This window comes from Arvicanthis niloticus, chromosome 5, assembly GCF_011762505.2.
Source record: "Arvicanthis niloticus isolate mArvNil1 chromosome 5, mArvNil1.pat.X, whole genome shotgun sequence".
In the NCBI taxonomy this organism is placed as follows: Eukaryota; Metazoa; Chordata; class Mammalia; order Rodentia; family Muridae; genus Arvicanthis; species Arvicanthis niloticus.
The window spans coordinates 101,675,147-101,701,421 of record NC_047662.1 but is presented as its reverse complement, the minus strand read 5'-3'; the positions used below and the strand labels follow the sequence as shown (position 1 = coordinate 101,701,421).

General features: G+C 54.2%; 1 protein-coding gene across 3 annotated transcripts in view; it reads right to left on the bottom strand.

Moving 5' to 3' along the window:
- The window catches only part of Cntfr (ciliary neurotrophic factor receptor), a 37,559-nt gene extending 11,873 nt beyond the window's left edge, over nucleotides 1-25,686 (bottom strand). Inside the window, exons 1-4 of one of the 3 annotated variants that reach the window (XM_076935151.1) lie at nucleotides 25,467-25,622; nucleotides 16,563-16,652; nucleotides 5,338-5,422; nucleotides 1,209-1,442 (exon numbers count right to left, since the gene is read on the bottom strand). In XM_076935151.1, coding sequence (XP_076791266.1) covers nucleotides 1,209-1,442; nucleotides 5,338-5,422 — 319 coding nt within the window. In that variant the 5' untranslated portion in view covers nucleotides 16,563-16,652; nucleotides 25,467-25,622. Of the gene's footprint in view, nucleotides 1-1,208; nucleotides 1,443-5,337; nucleotides 5,423-16,562; nucleotides 16,653-24,979; nucleotides 25,164-25,466 lie in introns of those variants that run through there. The other 2 variants (XM_034504047.2, XM_076935150.1) reach the window with 2 other exon arrangements.
- Between the last annotated feature and the right edge of the window lie 589 nt (nucleotides 25,687-26,275).

Sequence of the window (26,275 nt, the reverse complement as noted above, 5' to 3'; positions counted from 1 at the left end):
GAATCATTTTCTCTTCCTGATAACTACTCATTTTTATTTTATTAACAACTTAACTTCCCCCTTCTGTGTCTCTTTGTCACTCTGTGAAGTTTCCATCAGTTGCCAACTAAACAGCCTGTCTTTAGATTCACATCTTGGACCTGAATCTAGGGAGATTGAAGCCCAGACACTGTCCAAACAGAACACACATTCCCTCCTGCCCCCAGCCCTCTCCACCTTCCCGCCAGCCCTCTGCTCTCCAACCTTTCCCACCTCCAACTCATCACCAGTCTCTGAACATTCAACATCCCTGCATCGTCAATTCCATTCTCTGGTCCCAGCTCCTCAACCTGTCTCCTGCACCATGACTGCCTCCTTCCTGCCCCTGCCTCGCTCTCTCTGCGGTGCTTCACTGTCTGGACCTGATTCAGGCCATGTCACTCACCAATTTCCTGGCACTTCCTCGTCCCCACTGTCATCGACCCAAGTGGCTCTGTGACCTAGTCAGCTCTGTCAGAATGTATGGTATGCCAGGTATGGTGATGTACACCTTTAACCTTGCACTCAAGAGGCAGAGAGAGGCAGGCCGATCTCTGTGAGTTTAAGGCCAGTCTGGTCTCTACTTTGTTAGTTCTAGGCTAGCCGGAGTGACAGAGTGAGATCTTGTTTCAAAAATAAAATAAAAACAATAAAAATACAAATAGAAATAAATAGGAAGAAATTCTGTTTCCGTATATCTTCTAAATCTAGATCGCCATGCATCTCCCACTGTAGGGAGCTTTCTTCCTCCCCTGGGGCCTCCCAGACTGCTCCTGCGTATAAAAACCTTATGTCCCATTTCCTGTCCTCAGGCACTTTGGCCATCTCCTGTGGGAGCAGACACAATGAGACAACTCCAGCTCAGAGCTGTGACCTAGGACCCCTTTCTGCCCACCAAGCCTTGCTAGCCCTCCTTTGCCCACTATGCCACCGGGGACAAAAAGGACTTCAGGATTTAAAGACCTCCACACAGGTATGATGTATAGGCAAAGAGACCAGGGTTTTAGACTCAGTGAGCGAGATGAGACTCAAGAGATCAGAGGAACAGGTTAGGGTAGGATCAGAAGGCAAAGTGGAAGCTCAGGTGGAAGCTCTCCCCTTTCCTTCCCTCCCAAAGGGAAGAGGATATGGCCTGGCTCCCAAGGAAGCCAAGGCATCAGATGGAGGTCAGAGTCCACGGCAATACTTACAACCCACATGTAGAAGGACTTGGTGGCGCAGGTGCCAGGAGTCACGGTGGAAACAGGCGTACAGGCCGCTGTGGCCCAGTTCTAAGCTTCGTAGTATCAGCTGAGAGCCATTGAGCAGGTCAGGGGCCAGGTCTGTCCCATTTACCCTCCATGTCACAGCTGCATCCCAGCTTGCTGTCCCACACGGCAGCGTCACATCTGCACCCAGACGCTCATACTGCACATGGGGTGCCTCTGTGGGGGCAGGGAGGGCACAAGACAGAATTCACAGGTCACAGTCCTGCCTAGCCACTCAGGTGATGGAGACAGAGGTGCATGGGCGGGAGGGACAGGGCTGGCTCGTGCAGAAGTTCTCTGTGGTTGTGCAAGTGTGTGAGTGTCTTTGTTTTGGTATGCATGCGTGTACAGAGACCCTCTGTGGTTGTGAGGGAAGGAAAGAGAGAGAAAGAGGGGGCCATAGGGAGAGATCGTGTGAACATTCAGCTCCCCTTCTGTCTCTGAATCTTCTACTGGGGCTTCCTGAGCTCTATGACCCTAACTTCTTGCCATCAACAAGTCCCATGTTGGAACACGTGCCCTGCTTGCTGCCTCTGTCACCCTCCTTGTGCCATGGTCTGTGTCTCTGGGTCTGTCTCCCTCGCTGACATTACAGAGGCAAGATGGTGCAGAGAAATGGCCCCTCTGGACTCTTTTCTCAGCCTCTTTTCTTGGCCTCATTCCCTTCTTTCTGTCCTGTCTTTTTCCTTTACCCAACACACACACACACACACACACACACACACACACACACACACACAAGCTCCTCACCCCCACCATAACCATCCAGGCTGTGGGCAACAGCAGAAGGAAGAGCAGGCAGGCCTTGAGGAAGTAAGCCCTGGGGAACTCCTGGCAACTGTCAACTGTGAAGCAGAAACTGTGTGGGGTGGGGTGGGGGCTGGGACTGAGGGAGTGATCTGCCCATTCCTCACTTGCCCCCAGGAGAGGCCTGTCAGAACTAAAACCAAACCCCTGCCCTGGCCCTGGCAGCCCAGGCCAACCCAGGCGTGATGGACAGAACCCAGGAGATTGGAGATAGAAGGGTAGAAGGGAGCACCTGTCCAGAGGGAGCACCAGGTAGGAGGCAGCGAGCGGAGCAGGACAGTCACAGAAGCAGATCCACAGGCAAGGCAGCGGCAGAGGGGCCGGCACGCAGAATCAGAATCTTCAGACACCCCCACCTCCTGCCCCCTGAGCCTGGAAGGGCAGATGCTTCCCTCATCCCAGCCAGATCTGTGGAGTGAGGGTGGGAGGGGAAAAGGGAGGGGGAAGGGGCGGGGGGGGGGGGGCTGCTGCGGGATCCCTCGTTAACACTCGCTCAAGTCTCCCCTCCAGAGAGCCACCCCGCTGAGTTGGGGGATTTTCAGAGGCAATTCCTGTTAACGAGCCAATTAAGTTGGGCCAGTGGCCTCTTAATTAGACTTGTTAACACCACCAGGACTGCTGGGGGAGGGGGAAGAGATCCCTCAGTCACCCCCATCAATGTAGCCCCTTCCCCAGGACTGCTTGTCTCTGGGCTGGAACATCTCTCTAGTTTGCTGCCTCTGTCACCCTCCCTGGCCAGGGTCTCTGTGTCTGACTCCCTCATGCTGCCTGTCTCTGCCTTGCCCCTCTTTGAGCCTCTCTGTCCCTGTCCGGAGGAGGGGGAAGCAGGAAACAGAGCCAGCCCTGACCACTTGTCTGTGGGGCTTGGGACCAGACGAACAGAGGATGAACAGGCGGAAGGGCGGTGGCTGGGGGCCTTGGAGGCCACAGCTGTGAAGCTGGACCAGAGACTGAATGGGGGCCTCCCCCTGACCAGAGGCCCAGTGTCCAAGACTCAGACCATTGAGCCCCCCCTCAATCAAATAGCTCCGGCCACTGAGCCCCCTTCCAACCTCCCTTCCAAAAACCTGGAGCTTCCAGGAAACATGCCAAGCCCCTCTCTCCACACAACCCCCCCAACAGAGACTCTGCATCCAGCTGCCTGAGGAGGAGGCTGAAAACTGACCGTTGGGGAGGGGGCGTGGCCATCAAGGTCCCATCGGCAACATAGCAACACTGACCAAAAGCGGCTCAGAACAAACCTGGGCTCGGTATGGGTATGGCCTTTCAGTATTGGGTCAGGGGGTGGGTGGCACGGCCAGATGAGGAGACACCTCCTAATAACAAATGCAAAAGCAGTGGACTAAACACTTCCCCCATCACACATTGTCTGACTTGGGAGAGAAAAAAAAAAAACACGGAGACACAATCTGATAGCAATGACAAAGGGCAGAAGAGACATGCAACAACTGCAGGCCAGAATGCACACAAGAGCAACACGGTATGACAATCACACAGTGTCACGACTGATACAATAACACAGCTTCAGTACACATGGCCATGCAACAGCATCGGGAATAGCATGGGCTTGGTCCTCTGTCTCTGGACAGCCCCGTAGGTGCCCCTCCTGATGCGCTGTCCATTTCAGAAATTAAATCAAGCAGCAGGGGGAGGGTGGGGTTCTTGGCCCTGACGCGGTGACAAATGCTCCAACGGGATCAGCTGTGAAAAGGTTGTTAGAAGCCAGGATGAGAGACAGAGACAGGATGAGGTCATGGACGTGGGGAACACAGAGGGACAGAGCTGATGGCTCCCTCACACCTGCACACACAGACTCACAAGGGGACTACGTGCCGGAAATGGTCCCCCCGGGGTGTCCAAAGCAACTTCATATCACTACACATGCAGGACAAGAACGGTCATCTGCAAAGCAACAGCACACACTGGCCACTCATCACTAGGTTACAGTCACACATGGGTTCAATCACATGGGGGATGCTATGCCCTTTTAGGGATGGTTACACCTGATACAACACCACAGGGCATGTACAAAAAGAGAACTATCACCTTGAGGCACAATTACTCACAGGGACAGGGTCTCATGGACAGGGTGAGTTTTAACAAGAAGAAAAAAAAAAAAAACCATACTATGGTTCACAGGACATGGTCTCAAATACAATGATAACTGCAAGGGCATTCACACAGCCTAAAGATACAGGCACACAGAGACACCCAAACAAAGCCAGGTTCTCACCTAACTAGAAAAAGTCTCACATACTCTGAACTGTGACCTTATGCCAGGGCCCTGGCCATATGAAGGCCCTGACTGTAACGTACATAAAGACCTTTGCATACAATGGCAGAGGCACCTGGTAGGCTCTGTGCTGATCCAGCCAGAAGCTCTGGGTCTGACCAGGCTCTCTCTGGGCCTCAATTGCCAGTCTCTCAAGGAAGAGGCCACAGATGCCTTGACACTACCCTTTTAACCCATGCACAGTCTCAAGGACGGTAGAGATCGGCTATTATGGTCTGTTAAATGCTTGGGCCCTAAAGTTACTCCCTCTCATGCCCTGTTTCTGCCTCCCCCAGCAAAGGCAGAGGCAGGGCTGGATACCAATGGAGGAACTTGGGAAACCTTATTGGAGACAACTTGTAAGTTCAGACTTTAATGTAGTTAAAGGGCTGGTAGTCAAGTTAAAAGAGGATGTTTCCTCAGCAGGGATGCAGCTCCTTGTACTATAAGCTATGGGGACTCAGACCTCTCTAGACAAACAGGTGGGAGATGGGTAGAGAGGCTACCAACCACCCAACCCCCAGCAGTGTCTCCCTCCTCCAGCCACCTTAGTCACCAGCCCTCTCCCATCTATCTGGATGTCTGTCTGCCATCTTTGTCAGTATTCTCCTTCAAGGATAAAGCTGACATTAGGCAGTAACCCGTAAGTTTGCCCAGTCTCTTAAATGCCCCACACCCACATCTTATCCAAATACTTTACAAGGGCCCTGTCCCCGCCCACTTCCACTCCCTACCCTTATCCCACCCCTGCCTGTCTCCTCTACCATCCCTACAGACAAATAATTTCAAGCCAGAGACACAATAAGCATGTGACCATCCAGGTGAGGGCAGTGCTGTGAGAATCATTGTGTCACCCTGCTGATCACTGTCACATGACTAAGCACACGTCCTTTGGGTGGCGTGACTCTTGAGGGCATCTGTGTGCGGGTGTGCCAGTGAGGATTCATGAATACTTCTGGGCGGGAATGGGCAGCAGCTCTCCCAAGCACTCACCCTGTGGACTGTGTTTCTGGGTGTAGACAGCGGCAGCAGCAGCAGCAAGCACAGCACAGCAGGCCCATGGGACAGAAGCAGCCATCTGTGGGGAGAAACGGGTTGCGGAGGGGCAGCATCAGCCCAGGCAGGAACCTCTGGGTGGGGTTTGGGGTGCTGCTCTCCAGGAAGGCTGGGAAACCTCAGTCCCTGGGCCAGGGCACCTTGACCCCAAACACCCTTCTGAGTGGGGCTTGGGGGTCCTGTATCCAGCAATGGAAACCAATATATTGGCTCCTCTAGGAAAGGCTTGCTGAGAGGCTTGAAGACAACTACAGTGGTTTGTCATTCAGTAAAGACTGCTGACTACAGAATGTAGTCAACCGTGGATGAGTTATAGAACATCAGTAATGCCAGGGCCATTTTTCAAAATTAAAAAACATATCTCTACCAGTGAGCTTGGCTAATTAAGTATGCACACCACAAATAGAAAGGGCGATGTTTTAGCTTAATTGAGGGTCTGCATGTCTCCAAATTGCCTTGACTATATGGCTACCTGCTACACTCCTGGGGAGAAAGCCTGAAACCCGGATGTTCAGGAGCCCCCTTGCTCTATCACCAGCGTCCACACAGACTCCTACTGGGCTCTGGAAAACTCAGGGCACCAGGACAGTGCCATGTATGCTAGCCAAGTCAGAGGTTGCTTCCACTTTATTGTGTATCAGTGATCAAAAGAAAATGAAGACACAATGTAAGTCCTTATCAAAGGTCCTAGAACACCCTTTACCAGCCCGAGACCCCCAACTCCCATGTCTATATGTGCTCATGCAGGTACACAAAGTACATCCAGGACATATCCCCTGAAGCCAGGGAGAATCCAGTGGTTCCCCCACTAAATGTCCTGCCTCCTGGAATCAGTCCAGTTCTCCCACCCCAGCACAAGTTTAGACCCGAGGCAGGGAAATACTTCTCGCAGGATAGGCTCTCTGTTTTCCAATCTAGGATGGAAATTGGGGACTATCAACCATGCAGAAGCAGAGACCCAAAGATAGACACCAGGGGCTACTGTGAGATTTAACCATGGCTGCTGTCAGGTCCAGCCAGCCTCACAGTAGACCTTGGCTAGAAGCACTGCCCAAACAACCAGATACAGCCCCAAACAATCAGCCCCACACTAGAACTGTCAGAGAGCCCATCAGACAAAGACAGATACAGCCAGATAAGCAGTGACCAGAGTATAGCCAGCAAACCAAAGCAGCAGCCAAAACACAGCAGGCTGCTCCACCAGACCCCAGCCGAGAGAGAACAAGAGCTCAGGCAAAGAAACCAGCAGCCAGAGACACCGTCAGAAACGCAGCCAGGGAAACTCTGACACACAAGCAGAGAAAATGCTAGACGCAAACAGGCATACACTCAGACAAGAAGCTAGAGAAAGAACCAGAGCTGCAGCCGGATGCTCAGTCAGGAAGTATCTGCACCACCAAAAGCATTGCCAGAGACACTGTCAGGGACACAGCCAGAGATAGCATCAGAAATACTGCCAGAGAATCAGCCAGACACACAGCCAGAGAGGCTGACATACTACCAGATACACTCAGAGAAAGTATGGAGGAAGGTGGGCATCAGCTCTGACAACTCGGGTGGAGGTGAGCCTGCCTTCCTGGGAGCCCCTTTATGAGAAGGGGCTTCCATTTGCCTCTTTGCTATCCTCCACCACCCCGGCAGTTCCCTCCTCTGAGCCTGCCTGTCCTTACACCATAGCTACTGGTACTCTCTGCTGGTGTGGTCTTGACCCTTTTCTATATCAGCGACTCCTAGGGCCTTGGTTACCTTAAGTACCTTGTGACCCTCAATCATTTCTCATCTCCAGCACTTCCTCGGGTCTAGGAGGTTAGGACAATGACCAAAGACACAGAACTAGCCAATCACAAAATGACCCCAAGCCAGCTAGAATGCTGAGCTGGTTGTGGAGAGACAGGCAGGAATCCTACCTGGCTCCCCCAACCCCCAGCCTTGGAAGGTAGCCTTTAGACCCTCCCTCTCACTCTCTGCCATCTGTCTGTGCTTTTCTTCTAGATCCCCTGCCTCAGTGCCAGTCCACTGACCACCACCTGGGAACAAGAACCAGCATATAGGCAGACAGGCAGGTAGGCAAGCAAGCAGACAGGTCAGAGGTAAGATCCAGAGGAAGTGTCAGAGAAAGAGAGCAAAGCCTTTGCTCTCTGCTCCTTCTAGGTCCTAGTCACGCTCTAGAGGCGGAAAATGTCCAAGACAGGCACACATGCATCCTCCCCAGCGTACACACACACACACACACACACACACACACACACACACAGAGTCAGGCCTCCACAGGGGGAGGGGAGGCTTCTTCATCAAAGTCGCCTCCATCAGCCCGATGAGTTACTGTAAGGGCCGGGCCCTGGGCCAACGGGGCTGCAGCCACAGGAGACGGGTGCTGCTGAGAGCTAGTGAGCTAGCTAGTGCTGCAGAGAGTGGGGGTGGGGTGCCAAGACAGACACTGCAGGGTCTGGGCACACAGAAATGGAAGGGCCTTGGGTAAGAGAAACAGGCATAGTGAGACAGAGTGCTGAGTGGGTACTTACAGGGACAAGGACCAGAGACAGAAGTTGAAAAAGAGACATGAGGAAGACAGGGCACCCTGGGAACTGCAGCTATTCCAAAAGGGAAGACAAACATGAAGGCTCACTACGTCCACCCTAGACCATCTTGAGGAGCCCGTGTGAGTCCTCTAGCTGGAAGACTGCAGGCAGGCAATTCGGCCACCAGGACTGGTAAGGTACAAGAGTAGGTTCTTCCTGCTGTTGGAAGGATTCTCACTGGAGATCTAAAAGTCCAGTCTCTGAGAAGCAGCATCACCCCTCTGCTTCTGCTGATTCAAAGAAACCAAACCAAACCAAAACACCACCCCTCTGCCTATCGACTCCCACCTCAGGGCAAACAGCTCCTTTCCCAAGTCCATATTCTATGACTCTAGGATAGATCTAGATGATAAATGTCATGCAACCCCAGAGAAGGTTGCACCCCAGCCTAGGCTCCTTTATAGACCATCAAAGAGGTCAGCCCCAGAATAAAGACGGAAGAGAGTGCCCAAACATAAAAGCAGCCCTGTGCCCTGCAACACAAGCTCCCACTACCACTTCTCACATGGAAAGTGCCCCCCCCCATCAGTACCTACACATACAACTAACATATAAGAGAAATCTGCAGTGTTGATAAGTCAGGGAAAATGATACAATTGTACTGTTCACAATGACACACAAGCACTGACAGTCATCACAGTAACAATGGTGCAGTTAAGAGTCAATCACAAGACACCAGCAATGCACTGACACCTGTTGAGATGGATACAGTCACACAGAGTAGCAGAGATGTTGACCTGGATACAGTCACACAGAGATGTTGACAGACTCAATGGCATACAAAATGATACCAGTTCACAGAAATGCTATCACCCACCTAGGCTGACAATCACCATTAATAATACTGCCAGAGAGTGACAAGCTACAGACTGGTGATCTCAACTACCCAGTATTGGAGTATGGTTTAGGATTCTGTACCCCAAAACCACTCTTACTAGCCCCAGCAATGTCCCAAATGCCCTATATCCCCACCTCATTTGTTGCCTAGCTAAACGGACAATCAATCTAAGGGGTGCTGTTGGGAAACTACCCCCTGGTGTCTACAGAGCCACGGCCAGAAGTTTGGGGAATCCCTTTCAAAAACAGGTTGGGCTGTGGGTTCGGAGAACTGCTGCCCGGGTCTCAGCCCCAGCTGTGTGTGAATGATCTGCAGTAGCTATGGGTGGAGGCTGGTGTGAGGGTTAGGAATGTTCATGCTGCCCTTGACAGTGAAGAAGAAGGGCCGCCTCACAAAGTGACCTCGAAGCAAGGTTACCAGTCCATCTCCAAGTTGGGTAAGTGAGATGAAGTGGTCACTGGCCAGGACTCCTCGCAGTGTCCAGGGCAGGGCTGAAGTGACTCTTCACAGCTTCCCTTTGACAACCCCAAACTCCAGACTCCCACAGCACGAGTAGAGAAGACACCCTTTGCCCTGGGTCCTCATTTCCTTCCCATCTCCTCAGAGCAGAACCAAAAGTCCTATGTATGGGCATGAGGCAGGCAAATAGATCACTGACTTAAAGACCTGGGACATCAGCAAGCCTCCAACCTGTGGAGAAATTAGGATGAAGCAAGAAAGAGAAGACATGGAGACAAGAATAGGGTGAGCAGGGAAACTTAGCCCTGGCCTGGACAAGGGGGAGCTTGGGAGAGACAGGGCAGGAAGCTCCAGGAGGAGGAGGAGGAGTCTAGGCTGGAGGCCCCCAGATCCCACCAGGCCTAGACAGCATGGACAGTGTGGGCGGTGGGGGCTGGTGCAGAGGCCTGAATGGTTCACAGGCTGGATGGGGGGGGGGGGAGAGGACTAGGCCATGGAGGGAGGCCTGGCTCCTGGCAGTTGGCCAGCAGGTCCCCTCATCCGGAGAGGGAGGGGGAGGAAGAGGGCACAGGTCAGGGCCAACTCCAGGGCTATAGGCTCCCACTCAGCAGTAATGTGCCTCCCTCCTGTCTTTCTGACTCTCATCTCTGGTTTTATCTCTTTACCTCCTTTGAATCTAGCCCTCCTCTTCCTCTCATTTCTTGGTGGCATCAAGCGACAGGACCCAAAAGCTGTGACTGAGGTTGGGATTTAAGCCTTCTTTTCCTCCCAGGCTGCCATGGCCTCAGCCCTCCCACTTGGAGGCAAGCCTCAGTGCTCAAGGAAAAGGACCCCACACCAGCACATGTGCCCCCTCCTCCTGCTTAGAAGGGGTAGGATAAGCTGAGCACCAGTGGGGGGGGGGCAAGAAGGAGGCAGCAATAGCAATCTCCCAGCTCCAGCCTCTGGCTGAGGTTGTGGAAAAGAAGGCCGCCTGATGTGAGTGAGTTAAAGGGGGGGGGGGGTGGGTATCCGCACCTGCTGTTGTGACCTCCAGAGCCGGAGATGGGGGCCTTTGGGGGGGACACACAGATTCCGATGGATTTTGGCAGCAGCCTGGACTCTAAGTGCTCGCCCCCCCACCCCCAGCCTCTTGTACCGTGGGGACCCTGAGTTCAGCATGTGCGTGCCCTGCTTGCTGCACGTGTGTACAGGCGTGTTGGAGGAGCCTGGGGCCCTCCTATGATGGGTCTGACTGAGCAGCAGAGGACGTGTCCTGGGAAGAAGGAAATCCATCCCACCAGCCTGTGCTCACATGTAGAGGTCCACTCAGAGCCCTGGAAGCTGCACTCAGAGCAGCCCTCTAGATGCAGGAGGTCTGGGCTTTTTTCTTCAGAAGGTATATGCTCTAGCCTCTGCATCTTGCAGGAAAGGGCAGGGGAATTCATGTCCTCTCTTTGGACACATGCTCTGAACAGCTTCACAGAATTGGAGGCAGAGGTGACAAACTTCTTACCTGCCCAAATCAGCCCAAAGTCTGTGGTTTACAGAAGAACCGGGAGGACCCCTCCACCCAGAAAAGGCCAACAAAACAGTCAGGTGAAGGGCTGGGAGGGGCACTTGTTACTTGGGGAGGCGAGACAGCCAGAATGTCATGATCCCTGGGGAATAGGCAAGAGCCTATGGCTGAAAGAAACTCTCTATACTGGGGTAGGAGGAAGGAAAGGGGTCTACAGCAAGTGTGAGGGTGGGAAGAAGATGGCAGGGCAGTGCCCTCTGTGGAGACAGGACAGACAAAATGGCTCTGCAGACTGGGGGCCTAGTGCAAAGGCTTGTTTGCCTCAGGGTCTCTACCCCCACCCATGCCTGATCACTACCATAGAACAAACATATCCTTGAAAATATAGACGTTGGCTAGGCATGGTGGCACATGCCTTTAATCTCAGCACCAGGAAGGCAAAGGCAGGCAGATCTCCACCAGTTTGAGGCCAACCTGTTCTACAGAGTGAGTTCCAGGACAGCCAGGGCTATGTAAAGAGATTGTCAAAAAAAAGAAAAAAAGAAAAAACCTAGCACGATGAACACACACACACACACACACACACACACACACACACACACACACAGCAGGGCACGCGAAGCATGAGTTTGTAACAGGAAGAACTGAAGATGGTCTTTTTGGCAGAGCCAGGGCTGGTGGGGGGAGAAGCTTCTTTTTCCTTATGGAACAATGTTCTGTTTTCTCTGCCCCCTTAGCATGCACGTGTACCATGCATGCTACTTCTGAGGAGCCTTCTGCTCTGCTGGGTAAGAGCAAGCCACCTCCCCTCCCCAGCTCTCCACAATCTGTTCCTGATGGTAAACACAGGCATGAGTACACATGCCCACATGTTCACACACACCAGCACTTCAGGGTGACACAGGACCCAGTGTTCACCTCACGATGGGATGAAGCACATGCTACAGAGCTGTCACAGCCAGGCAGCAGAGCTTCCCAAAGACCCCGTCCCCATATACACAGCCAGTGCTCGGCAGACATACCAGCAGCCTCACATACAAGCATGTATCATGGCCTCCCCTGCAGACATGTACTGTCAAAGCCTCAGATTGGTGTACACTCACATATACACACACATGTGCATGCACACACACACACACATTCTCTCTCTCTCTCTCTCTCTCTCTCTCTCTCTCTCTCTCTCTCTCATACGTCAAAGTCACAGTTGGGCACAGAGACTCCGTCACACAGAACGACCACCAACTCACATATGGATACTATCACACTCAAAGCTGTCAACCCTCCACACAGATGCCACCATATGCCTCCAGAAACCCAGAGCTCCCCAGTCACTCTCAGCCCGCCATGCTCCCAATGGGAAACACACAGACACTCATGAAAGTCACACTGTGCCGGAATCTGGATGTGCTTGAGGAAAGGAGGTAAAGCTCAAAGTGGCTGAAGCCAGGACGAGAAGAGGGAGGAGCACTTTGCTTCTTTAAAAGGAGAAGTATGGCAATGATGTCCTAGTCAGCTCCTTCTTCCTCCAACCATGCTTTCAACATTACAGGATGGAGGGAGACCCAGGAAGGCTGCAGGAGTGAAGAAGCCCTGGGGTGAGAGATGGAGGCACTGGTAACAGCAGGTACCAGAAAAGCCCCAAACAAGCCAGTGCCCCATGCCCTATTGCCTCTCTGATTTCTCCAGCCTAAGAAACAACAGTTTTCAGCCTACCTTACCCCTGGCCTTCTGTGCTCTGTGCTCCCCACTGTCTCTAATACATCCAGATAGCAGGCCTCCATGCAGACTGGGCAGGAGATGGGGGGTTGGGGGGGACAGAGGGAGGAGATGAATAAGCCTTCACCTGAACAATCACACCCAAGCCCCATCATCACTGTCAGGCCCACAGAGAGGTGGAGACAGATGCAGAGCCTCAGACAAAGTAGGCTCTCACCTAACTGACCACTGAGGACAAGAGTCCTGAAGTGTTCTTGGGTACTGTAGTTCCACCCCCAACTCTTATCACAGGATAAGAGGTCCTGATACTAGGTCCTAAGGCGCTGTCCAGGCAGGAAGGAAGCCAGGCTGAGCTGGCCAGTCCCCAAGCCTGGAACAACTGACATTCTCAGCACTTGCCACTCTGGTAGCTGTGGCCCTGATGCCTGCATCCCATGAAGAACCTGTTACTTTCTCTGGTCCAGGCTTGACAGCAAACACCAGGCACAACCCCTAAGGAAACTAGCCAGGCAGGGGCAATTCCGTAAGAGCCAGGTGATCACGAATTGAGGAAAGCAGAAGAAATCAGGCAGAGAGGAGGTGGGATAAGGAACCCAGATGACAGTACCCCAAAGAAGGTAGGTACTGGAGCCAAACGAAGTCAGGCACTGGGGACTACAGAGAGCTGGGGAGGTGTGGACAAATGAAGTCAGGCTTCGGGGATCAAATGAAACTAGGCAAGAGGCCCACAGGATGTGAGAGAAGAGAGATATCAGGAACTCATCCCCCTGTCTAGATGTCACCCCCACACCCTAGGCCTCTCTCTCGGTAGCCCCCTCCCCCAGGCCGATGGACACAGCCAGAGCCCCCTCCCCTCTCAGAGGCCTGGTCCGCCAGCAGCCAATGGGCCCCGGCCCCATCCCTGAGACCTCAGGAAGTCCCAGTCCCTCCCACCGGCTGCTGAGGCAGGGGGGCTGGGGAGAAAGCGCAGAGAAGAGAGACAGCTTGGCAGGGGGAGCGCCGAGCAGCCGCGGGGGGCGGGGGCCGAGGAAGGAGCGGGAAGCGCCGCGGCGGGCTGGCGGGCTGGCGCGGGCGGGGGGTCTCCGCCGCGGCGGGGCGGCGGGGTGACAAGTTCTCGGCCCCGCGCACTGACCTGGGTCCCCGCGCAGGCGCCCGGCCGGTGCTCGGCGCTCCGTGGGTCCGCCCGGCAGCCTGCGGGCATCGGTCCCCGGGGCTTCCCCACCCCCGAGGGGCCGGGCCGGAGCGCCACGGCCGCGCCGGAGCCAGCGGGCGAGCGAGAGGGCGAGAGGGCGAGCGGGGCGGCGAGCGGGCCGGGAGGGGGAGGCAGCGCGCCGGGAGCCGAGCGAGCGAGCCGAGGCAGCGAGTGAGGGACGGCATGCAGTGAGGTCATCCTTTGAATCTAATTGTCTGAGTCAGGAGGAGATGTGGCACTTGATGCTGGGGGAGGGGTGGGGAGGGGACCCTCGGCACGGCCGGGGGTGGCGGGCTCCACTCCCCTCAAACCCGCGGCGTGGATGAGGGGCTCGGAGCTGACCTCTGCTGCCCGGGTACCAGCCAGCCAGCCTGGAGACGCGCGTCTCGGTCCCAGCTCTGGGCCACCTTCCTATTCTCTTGGGAGTGGTGGGAACCTGCCGAAGCCCGGGTCATCTTTCCACATTTTTTTAGGGGATGGCAGATCCCCCGCCACTCCCAGTCATAATTCTGTCCTCAAGGAGGAAGAGTGTACTTCACCCTTCGCCTGCCTTCCACATTGTCTCTGTGCACTTCAGGGAAATGGGCCTGGGACTCTTCTCCGAAGTTAACTACCTGCACTGGGAATCTGGGGGGATGTAGAAATTGAGCCCCATTCACTGCCTGGCTCTCTGGCAAGGACAGTGAAAAGGCCACAGGTCCCCCACTCCAATAAACGCCCACCCCCCAATTCTTGCTCTACTTGCCCAAGCCACATTCTGGAGGGCCAAGCTGGGCCAGTCTCCAGGAGCACCAGGAGGCGACCCAAAGGACTCGACGGCTCACATAGTGGTGGGGCAAGCCAGCGACTAGGCCTTGGGCTGGTCAGGCTCACACGCCCATGCGTGTACACAGAAGCACATGCACACATCTGCACACACGGGCGGGCGCAAGGATGGACCAGGCGGCTGGGGATGCTCTCACCAAGGGGCCACATGCCCCTCCCCTCGCCCCCGTGGGGGAGGGGTGATAAATATTTAAGGGGCTTTTAGCTCAGAAGGGGCTGAAGCCGGGGGAGGGAGGGGGATCCACGCTGCCTGATTAATGGGGTTACGGGCTTGGATCAATCTGTCCGCCTGCCGCTCCCTCCTTCCCTCCTCCTCCCTCCCTCCGCCTAATGCGCTTTATCAGGAGACGTTTTTCTGACTTGGCAGCGTCGCGCGTTTTAAATAGACCCATTTAGAGCTCGGGTTGGGGGAGAAGAAGGGGGAGGTGGAGGGAGACAGAGATTGAGACGGGCAGGGAGACAGAGACAAATAGGGAGAGACGCCCGGAAGAGAGAGACGAGAGAGAGAGAGAGAGAGAGAGAGAGAGAGAGAGAGAGAGAGAGAGAGAGAGAGAGAGAGAGAAAGGAAGGAGAGAGGCTGAGAGTAAGACTCCCGTGGAGGCTGAGATGGAGGGAGGTGATGGGAGGCCAGAGCAAAGGTGGGGGCTGCAGAGCAGAAACAAACACAGAAAGACCGAGAGAGGAAAGCAGGCACCAGCAGCCAGCGGAAACCCAGAGAGAGGCTCTCTGCAAGGGCTGAGTGCTAGCTTGGGAGACAGCAGATATCTTTTATTTCCAAAAACAGTTTTTCATCCACTTTGTTAAATTAAAAAGCTGTTTTTAAAGTGGTGCTGGAGGTGCTGCTGGGGGGAGGGTGGACAGAACTGCCAAGCCCTCCCTCCTCAGCCCCACAGAAGCAGCTTCAGCCTGAGCCCCTGGGGTGTCTCCAGCTCCCCTGCTCTCTGCGATCCTCTGAGATCCCCAGGGACAGGGTCAGGGCATCTGAGCTACTGTTCACTGGCAGGAAGTCCTTCCTGCTGTCTGGCCTCAGTCTCTCTTGCTTCAGAGAGTTCATTTTTTTCCCCCTCATGAGTATCACCCTCTCTCCTCAAGCCCCTCTTCTAGCTCCCTACAGTGCTCCCAATTTGGGGGTGCTTATGGCCCGGTAGCCTGTTTTTCCTGGTAAGACATCAGATTCCCAAATATACCCCCAATAAATACCATCTATTCTGTAAATCCATTTCATAACCCCTCCCAGTTTGAACGTGCTTCTACCACAGACTCCACTCCATGGCCTTAGGCCCTCTGGGAGGAGTGAGGTGGGAACCCTAATTTACACTTACAGCATCCTCCTTCCTCCTCTGGACCCCTAAACCATCTAAGCTCCCTGGAAGGCCATGTGTCAGCCTGGAGTACTCCACTCCATCCTTAACAACACACACTCCTGGTTTTGAAGGGTTGGTTCCCCCCACCCCCCAGCTCTCTGCCCCGCTGCCCCAAGCCGGGAAAATGGCCAGTCTGTTTGGGAGCTGAGATGAAAAGCCCAGCCGGCCTTTGTGGGCCCCTGGCCTTTGTGGGCCTTTGGCGGGTTTTGGACAATAGGCCCTTCCGTTCCACTCCAGTGCCTCAATTCCTCAGATGCCCCCACCCTGGGGCTGCCAATCCAGGGGCCTTGCCTGCTTGAATGAGAGGCAAGGAGGGTGAGACCCAGCCCCACTGCTGGCCCCACAAGATTTTTGGACCTGCCATTCCAGCTCCTTCAAACTCAGCTACTCCTTCAAGCTCAGCTGCTCCCCTAATGGAGCCAGAGAGATGTTTTAGGCGCAGAGAGGGAAGGAAGAGGAAGACACAGCCAGCAACAAGCTGATCCTAAATCTGGCATTCAGCATCTTTCATGCAGAAGGGTATCCTGACCTGGGGTTGCCCTTTCCTCTGTGACAGTGGATGAGTCTCTTTCCTCCCCTGGGTCTAATATAGGGGTATGAGGAGCCTCAGGCCCAGGTCTGTCATTCATGGCCCAGTGCACCTGCCTGATGCCCTCAGAGCAACCTGCTCTGCTGGGCTCCCAGAACCTACCTCGTTCCCACCAGATGTTCTCCAAGTACATCAATATTCTCCTCCTCTGCAGACCAAAGTCTTCCTGGGATGGTTGGATGAGGCCGGGTTCTGGAAGGGCAAAGGACATACATCAAGTCCCAGAGAAGCCACCAGTCTTCTTGGAGCCTATTTCACACTCACCAGCCCACTCTTATGGGGAGACCAGCTTCTCAGTGTTCTCATCTGTGAAATGGAAACAGTTACCTTGGAGTACCATTTTGATGAGCAGTTGCTAGTGGGTGGGCCTTAGATCCAGGGATCCAGCTAAGTGAGAATGCTTACCTAACATGAGTTGCCCAGCGCCCGCCCCCCTGAGGCTAGCTGTTATCCTATCTCCGCCAGAAGCAGATGCGTCTGGAAGAGGAAAAAAACAGCATAGTGTTCTTCTACCAGCCCTTTGCTGACTGCAGTTCTAAACCACAGGGACAAACAAAGGGCACAGACAGGCCTGACACCACTCACAGATACATACCACAGATTCCCACACAGGCAGGGCTCAGACAGAAGGGCCTCCACGTCAGTCACACACGCATGCTTGAGCACACGTGCGCACATGCACACGCAAGCACACACACGCGTGTCACGGGTGCTGGCATCAGTGCATCAGTGCCCACCGTTCTCACATCCTCCCCATCCCAGCTATGACTAGCCGAGCATCCATCGTGTGCCCGGAACGGTTTAAGCAGCCGTGTTTGCACCATCCCCTCCTCTTGCTGATCCCTCCATGAGACAGGTGCTAACATTCTTACCACTTGACAGCTTGAAAGAAACCTGGCATTCAAAGATATTAAATCACTTATACAAGACTGTAGGTCTCATCACTCCCGGAGCCTAGAATGGAGTCAGTACCCCTTCTCTCCCCCTTCCAAACTTTCCATACCAGTTTGCCTCTATAGCTCTCACCTACTTAGGTAATGCTTTCCCAGTGGTAAGAACTGCTAAGGGTATTTATTCTATTTTGTAGTGCTGGGGGCTGGATCCCTGCTACCTGAGCACTCTCTCATGGACTTATCTGCAGCATCAGGTAGCAACTGCCCAGGTCCTTGGTTCAGCAGACTTTACATTAAGTGCTTAACTGACGTCTGACTTCCCCTCTCAGACAGACTCTCACTCTGTAGATTACAGATTTTCCAGCCTCTGCCTCCCGGAAGTCAAAGTGTTTGCCACTACATCCAGCTTAACTTACACATCTCCTTCCTTTATCCTTACTCACTTTATGTGCATGAGGACTTTGTGTGTATGTGCTTTGCCTGTACACATATACATCATGGGAGTGTGTGGTACCCTTGGAGATCGGGGGTGGGGGGAACTGGAGTTACATGAGTCACCATGTGGGTTCTGGGAATAGAACCTAGGTCCTCTGCCAGGGCAGCACCTCTCCAGCCCTTAACTTACATTTGAAAACAAAATTTTATGTCATGTGCGTGCATGTTTCTAAGTGTATGTGTGTGCATCACATGTGTGCAGGAGGCTGCAGGAGTGTCAGAGGTGCCAGATCCCTTTAGCTGAAGTTACAAGCCATGTGGGTGTTGGGACCCAAACCTGGGTCCTTTGCAGGAGCAAGTTAGCACTCTGAGTTACCGCTAAGTCATCTTTCCAGCCCGGAACTTCCATTTTTTGTGCCGAATCATCAAAACAACACTCTGAGATAACCGTGTTTCTATTCAGTAGTGAGAGCCCTGAGACAGCAAGAGCAGCTCTCCCTAAATGGCACAAATGGCCACCAGCAAGGGCCCTGGGAATTCAGCGTTATCGAAAGCTTCAATGAAATCTGGCCACTCAATAGACCCCTCACCTTCTACAAGTCCCCAGGAGATATTAAGGGTCTGACTGCTTCCTCAACAGGTCCCAGAATAAATCTGCCAAAGGTATGATTAGGGGCCTAAAATGCACGCTCATGAGAAAGGAAAGGGACTCTGTCATGGAATCCTGCCCAGAAACCAGAAACATTACTAACAAGAGAAGGCCAGTAACTAAAACAGTGTGTTAGAGAGACAGGCTGGCTGGTGGTGACAGATACCAACACACCAAGACTCGGGCCCAAAGACAGGGAGATAGAGGGAAAGAAGGCAGATATACAGCAGACCAAAGAATGACAGGTAGCTTGACACAGAGACAACAGCAGTAGAGAGAGGACAGGCTAACATGAAAACACAGACAGATACACACTGATACACAAACGCATAGTCAATTATAGACCCATCTGACCTTCACAAGAAATAAAAAAGCAAGCCAGGCTTAAGCTGTGTGTGGCATGTATGTGCGTGTGTGCGTGTGTTGGGGGAAGCATGCAGTATCTCCACGCACATTACACCAGCTGCTTCCAACAATCTCATCTGATTAATAATAAATGCCCTGTAATTACAGCTGCTCCCCCCCCCCAGCCCTTCTTCCTGTTTTTTTGTCAGCTGCTGCCAGGCCAGCCCCTTCCTTCCCCATCATGAATCCTATGACCCTCTCCACCCTCACCTGCAGCTTTCTAGGAGCCAGAGAGAATGTGAGCTGACAGGCCAGATTCCCGCTCTGCAGGGGCTACCTGGCTCTCTAACCTGGATGAATGTCCTTAGGTGCCAAGCAAGATGTCCTCACATTCTCCCTTCTCACCTCCCCCACCACCTGTGTACCAAGGAACTCCAATATGGCCAGAGATACACACAGGTGAGCTCTCCTCGCCTACCCTCACTCTCCTGCCCAAAGATGTCACCACCCACAAGCCACTTACCCTTGAAAACCCAGGAGGCTCAGAAGGTAAAAGGCACCAGGACAATAGACTCCCCCATTTCCACCCCGTCACTCTGTTCTTTCCCAGTCTCCTCCCACCAGCTCCGATACCCTCTAGCTTTGGATACTGGGTAGCTCTGGTTCCCCATTCCTCAGTGTCTCGCCCCATGTACCCCCAAGTCTACCTCCTTCCAGGCCTCCCACCACCAAAGCATCTCTCTCAGAACCAGCTGCTTCTCCGCTGATCTGTTTCTAATCGCTGGGGCCTGGTTCACGCTTGCCCCCCCCCCCCAATATTGATTCCATTATTTGGAAAGACATTGACGTCAGGAGTCTGGATGGGTGCCAAAACTGCCTTCTTTCCAGGCCTGGGCTAGGGCCCACCCCCAACCCCCCCCCCCCCCCCAATCCTGCGATTTCACGGAGGGGCTTGGAAAGGTCAGCTCACAGGCCAAGGTCACGTGGCATCTGCCTTCTGATACTGGACTCCTCTTGCCTTTCTTGGGACCACCATTCAGTGTTTTTCTTCCTCCGGAGGAGAGGGCCCACACAAAGGCCTGGGGTCAGAAGTGAGGTACACTCTACAAAAGGGGGTCTTACTTAAATCCTTGCTGGGACTTGCTGAATGGAGGGGGTTAGGCATAGCCAGTGGCTCAGGAGAGGGTACTTAAGAAAGACTCTTGTTTACTTACCACACATTTGCTGGGAACTTGAAAAGGTGCTGACTGATTTGAGTTATAGTTCTGGTGTTGGGTGCTCTTAGCCTGCTAAGCAGGAAACTCCCTGGCGTTTAGGATCGCCAGAAGTGCTAAGTGCTAAGTCGCTTAACCAGCCACACACAAAGGCCCTGCATTTCCCACCCAAGCCTGCCTCAGTTTCCCCTGCTCATGTTCACTGCCATCCTCTCCTAGGACACTCTCACCATGATGTGGGTGTGAGTCTCTCCTTGTCTCTCTCCAGCTAAGGGGCACAAGCCTCCATCGGCAACTCCAGGCATCTGGAAAGGCTGAGCGTGTCTTAGGGCCTGAATGCTGTACTCTCAGACAAACATTAATAACTAACACAGTCCACCCTGCCTGAGCTTCAATGACTTGGGTATGGGATCCACTCTCCAGACCTCTGGAAAACCAAGGACACACTCAACACCACAGGAAAATAGAGACTGCCCCGTCTTCAGAAAACATCACCAATGAGGGGAGAGGGCAGAAAGACCTCCAATCACTCCTCAGGACCAGGTTTCTGTCTGCGGCTCTCTCTAAGGACATGTCCAGCCTCTGTCCTCGTTTTCTAAGGGAAGAGTACTTTTCTCATTTCCACCTTGCAAATCACTCACAGACCCTCTGAACCAGAGAGGGGTGCAAAGAGAACCTCCTAGGCCTCAAACCTTAAACCCCAAAGGGTATCCTCTCCCCACAATCATGCCTCAACATTGAGAATCGACCAATTGGCCAAGCACCAGAAACATGGACCTGCCCAGAAGAAGCCGCTTGTTTGATGGAAGAGAAAAGGCTTTGTTCTCTATATGTCCCCTCTTCATCACAGGCAGGGTACAGTGGTGACTGAGGCAGACCCAGAACCCACACAGGCAATACAACCACCTTGCTGTACTACGAAAGGGAAGAACACATAGGGGTATGTATGGTTGGACCCTGCCAGGAATCAGCAGAAATCTGTCCCCAAGTTCAGGGACTCTCCAACACACTCTCAAGCCACAGAAAGGCCCTGCTGCTTATAAGTCACCACCATTGCCTAACTTTAGTTCCCTCTGATGTAGGCCTAACCTCAACTTCTGGGAACTGGGTCCCTACAGCTGCAAGGTCTGACATTTGCTCTAGCTCCTCCTTTTACCCTTGGGCAGCCAGAGCTCCTGACTTTGGGGACCCCCAAACCCAGCATAGGCTTTAGGGGTTTCCTTTGACTGTTGCAAAAATAAAGGGGGACAATGACCCTTGCTCTTGACCAACAGTTCCTCCCCACAGGAAGCCAGAGCCAATGTGGGTGTGGTCACCCAGGCCCACAGGAGTTCACTGTCTCTCCCCCTCCACCCCCTCGACCCCACAGTGGCTCTGGAGGAGGGGTCAGTTCACTTCAGCCTTCTTGCTTTCTGGACCCCTCCCCAAACCACGCACACATGGTCCCCCCCCCCCACCAATCTGCATTTCAAAGAAAATTCACTCCATATGTTTCCGATTCATTTACACTTCAACTCGCTATGGGGGGGCAGAGTGCAGAACGCCTTGCCTCCAAGCCCCCCTCCCGCCCCCATAGAGAGGCTGGAGAGCATGTGTCCAAAGGGACACATCTTTTAAGGCTATAAGCAGTTAAAGCTCGACCACCTCAGCCTGATGTGCCCCCTCCATGAACCAAGTCCCTACTGTGTAAGCTTCTACGGGGCTGGGGTGTATGTGTGTGTGTGTATGCCTCAGGTGGTCCCACCCACCAGTCTCCACAGTGGGCTGGTGAAGTCCAAGACCATTTCTGTAAGGCAGGTAGAGTCCTGGGGCTGGATGCAGCCCAGACTCCCTAGGGCTAGTGTTCTTTTAGGGAGCAGGGAGGGGTAGGCTGGTATTCCTGGGTAAACACTGGAGCTATAAGACATAACATGGCCCCTACCCTTCTCCAGCCTGAGCAGAGGAGAGTAGAGAGGGTGCAATTAGATACAGCCTCTTCACTCTCAGAATCAGTAATGCACCTGGGAACTTTCTTGGAGTCAGAGTCCCAATCCCAGCTCCGAGGATGAGTGGGTTAGGGGAGGGGATGTCTTAGGACTTGAGCCTCAGCCCCACCTCCCTGACGTCCTGATCCTTTCTACCGCAGAAGAGGTGCCCACAACTATTTAAGGAATATTCACGGAGGAATCTGACGGTTCACTGACCCCTGTACCAACAAACCACTCAGACATTCTGCCAAGAGCCCAGTTGGCTGGGAGGAAGGCTTGACCTGTTCAGTGTCTCCTTCCATCCTGTCCACCAGATCACAGCCTGTGTAAAAGACCAGACATAAACGAAATCAAGCATAAGCCCCATCTTCACCCCAGACATGTCTCTGTTCTTCACCTTTTTACCCTGACGCAGCACCACAACCCAAAGAAAACACATGTGAATACATGGCAAAATCTAGGTTCTCCTGGCATTGTGAACATCACAGTCTTAGTGTGGGTCTGAATGTGAGCCACAGGATGGAAGTCTGAGCTTCGTGTGAACATCAGGATCTAACCTCAGTCTGAGTGCAAACTCTAAGATCAAAGTGTGGGTTTGTCTGGTTCTCTGGCAGTCCTGAAGATCCAAGAAAGATGGGTGTATGAACCAAGGTTCTGAGGTGTGTACCTGACTGTGGGTCAGAGGGGCTCAGAAAGTGAGCTCAGAATTGAGTCCAAACAACTTCTTGCTAAACCGGTGTGAGTTCTTGGCCTTCAGGGCGTTCTGGGTGTGTGAATCTAGGTTTCCCTTTTTAAGAATAAATGTCAATCCCGTGGTGCCTCTGTAAACCCAAGAGTTTTCAGAATCCCTGCATCATAATCTACTTCATTACAGGAAGAAGTAAGAGTCCACAGTGTGGGCACTACAGTTCTAATATTGAGTAGGAACTCTCAGATCCTCCTGTGAATCTGAGTGAGTCACCCAGATCCTGATATGAGTCCAAGGTTAGCCCCTAGAGTCTAACCCTTCAATTCCCCATGTGAATCTTAGAGTGAACCAAAGGTCCTCCCATTTGTAGAGATGGGAGTCAGAGTGGGGTCGGCTGGCACAGAGGCCATGCCAGCCTGACAGGAACTGCAGTGTCCTGAGAGAGCCCTTGCGTTCACTCGGGAGCCCTGCACTCTTCCTGTGGGTTTGAGTTTGAATGTGGGTCTCTAGTGTTAATGTGGCAGGGTCTCTGGATGAAATCGTCAACCTGGGGACACTCTGTGGTCTTACAGAGTCAAAGTACCAGTTCATGAGTCTCACAGAGCTTCTGTGGTCCACTTCTAAGTCTCAACAAGAACCTGTGAGCTACAGGATACAGATAGGTAAGTGAGCCCAGAATGAGGGCAGACCCGATATGAGAGCAACCCCAGAAGGTAAGTGTAAATCTGCATGTGAATCCCACTCCCCTGGTGTAACTCTGAATGCAAGCCTGCGAGTGTAAACCCCCCAGGCTCTGGAATGAGTTTAAGTGTTCCAGTGTGAATCTGAGTGTGAATCCCAGAGCCCCAGGAAGTCTTGAGTGTGAACTTTAAACTCTTTAGTCTTTGGGTAGACTCAGAGTCCCAACTGGAGTATCAGTTCTGACAGAGTCTGAACCTTTAGCTTCATCATAATCCCTCCTAGAGCCTCAGAAACCGACAGAAAGGATTTGTGTGGGCTGTCAGACTGAAGACAGGGACAAAATATGAGACTCACTGTTCTCCTCACCTCCCAGATCCAGGATAGCCCTGCATCTCCATGAACAGCCAATTGGGCAAGCCCCCAGGGTTAGACACACAAAAATACGCCCTATGTTTCAGACCCCAGGACACACAACAGTTGACTAATGCACAAACACTCTGTATTCTCAACTCTTACCACCTCAGGGGATATGGCACACAAATACATACTGTGACACACACAAATATATCACAGGCAAAACAACTTGTGTTAAAGATACACAGCATACAGACACACGCCCAGTGTTGCCGGCAAGATAAGGTGCTAGACTCTCGTGCACACACACACACACACACATTAATGCGGGCGTGAGGGGGATGAATTCTCAAACCGAGAGACTAGACAGAAAGAAAGAAAATCCTGAATTTTCAACAAGGCGTGAAATAGTCCTGCCCGCCTGAAGCTACTGGAGGGGGGAAGGGGCCCAGGGAGCCAGCGAGCTAGACGCTGGAGAAGCTCGGCAGAGAAGAGGAGTCGAGGAGAGCTGTCCGTCTGGTGACCTCCTCGCGGCCCAGCCCCCCACGCACTGGGAGATACACTACTCTGTACAACCTGGGGACACCCAGAAGCACCGGAGAAGGCACACATGGGCAGACTCACAAAAGAGACACTTGGGGATATGCCACAGGCTTGGAATCACACACACCAGAGGACTTACAAAGAGACACACTGAAGGGGACTCGCTGCGTGGAGATACATCCAGGCGGACTCATGAGAAAACCACAGGCAGGATCACACCGACACACACACACACACACACACACACACACACACACGCCCCACACGCGGATTCACACGGATACCAAGGCACTGGCAGAAGCGCAGCCATCCCTTTACACTCCCGGGCACTTTGAAGTCCAGATTTTTCCCCCTCGAGAAAGAAGGAAGCTTTGGGTGCGTGGGGGGTCACTGCGAACCCCCTAGCTCTGGAATTTTCCCAGACCCCGCGCATGTTGCTCAAGGGTGGGAAGAACAGGGACACTAGGACTAATCGCCCTGGCCACCTCCCTCCAGCCGCGATCGCCCAGCTTCACCACCACCACCACCACCACCACGCCCAACCCCTGGCGCGCCCGGACGTAGGGGGCTGCTGCTCGTGCGCCCCCGCCCCCGAGTTTGCGGGCAAAGTTTCTCGTGAACTTTCCTACCTCCCCCGACCGCGGGGCCCACGCGTGTCCCCTCACTCTACCCGCACGCACGAGGGCCGCGGATCTGTCCGCCTGAGCGTTCGAGGGTCAAGCCTCGCGCAGACCGCCGCGGAACACTCACCGCGCCCTCGGGCCACCCGGGCTCCGCGCCGCGCCCTTCGGCCGCTGCAGGCGGGGAGCGAGGCAGGAGCGCGGAGCGAGCACTGCGGCCGGATCCCACTGCCGAACCCCGCGCCGCGCCGGCTGGAGCCGCCGCCTCCACTGCCGCCGCCGCCGCCGCCCGCTCTGCACCGGCTCCTCTGCTCTCCGCGGCTTTAACCCCCCCATCCTCCTCCCTCCCTCGCGCGCTCCCTCCCTCCTTCCCTCGCCCATGTGACCGCGGGCGCCCGCTCGGCCGCGCGCGCCCTTGCTCCCCTCCCCCTCTCGCCTTGTCTCCCCGCGCCTCCGCTGCCGCGCACCACGACCCCCCTCCCCGCCACGGCCCCCGCGCGCCTCCGCTTTGGCACGTTCCCGCGCCTGGCACGCGCGGCACGCTCGCGGGGGCAGGATCGCCCGCGCAGGCCTGTGAGCCCCCACTCCCACTCGCCCCGGGCAGGCAGGCGCCCTACCCCCCGCTGGCACGCTCGCCCGCACTGGCACGCGTAGCCCCCTCGCATTCGCCCTTTCTCTGGCGCGCCCTCTGGACGGCTCTGGACCCCGTGCTTCACGCGCGCTCGGGCCGCGGGTCTTGCAAACGCGCGCGCACACCCACACCCACTCCGCCTGCTCTCCTAGGGCGGCCGGGCGCGCACCCACCCCCGAGTGATCGCTCATCACACTCTAAGCTTTGGCCAGGTCTCTCCTGCACAGGCTGTCGTACGTTCTGTCCCTCAGTGTCTCGCACGGACACTCTGGCACACCCGGGACCAACTCTGGGGTCCTTCTAGCATCCTCGAGGGGAGTACGAGACAGAGACCCCAGTCCCCATCAATCAGCCCGCTCATTCCTCCCCTGTTCCTACCACCCCCATCAACGACCCCGCTCCTGGTCCCTTGTACAGGGTTAACGGGCTTTACGGTTCTATGACTCCAATGGACCAACCAGGATGGATACCCAGGCCCTTGCCATCACTACTACTCTCCTCAGTCCCCGGGACACCGGGCCTGGAAAGCAGCCTCCAGGAGAGGGCTAAGGAAGCTGTGACTTTACTGCCTGGTCGGACGGCTCCAGGGCAGGGCATAACCCTCTGTGAGCTGAGCTTGGCTCTGGCACACACACACACACACACACACACACACACACACACACACACACACGCAGCCTGGGCCTTAGGGGGCTGGGATGGGGTGATCACTTCACTGGACCTAGGCCCCTGTTCTGTCTGCATTATGGGAGATTAAGGTTAGACAACCTGATCAACTTCTGAGGCCACACGGAA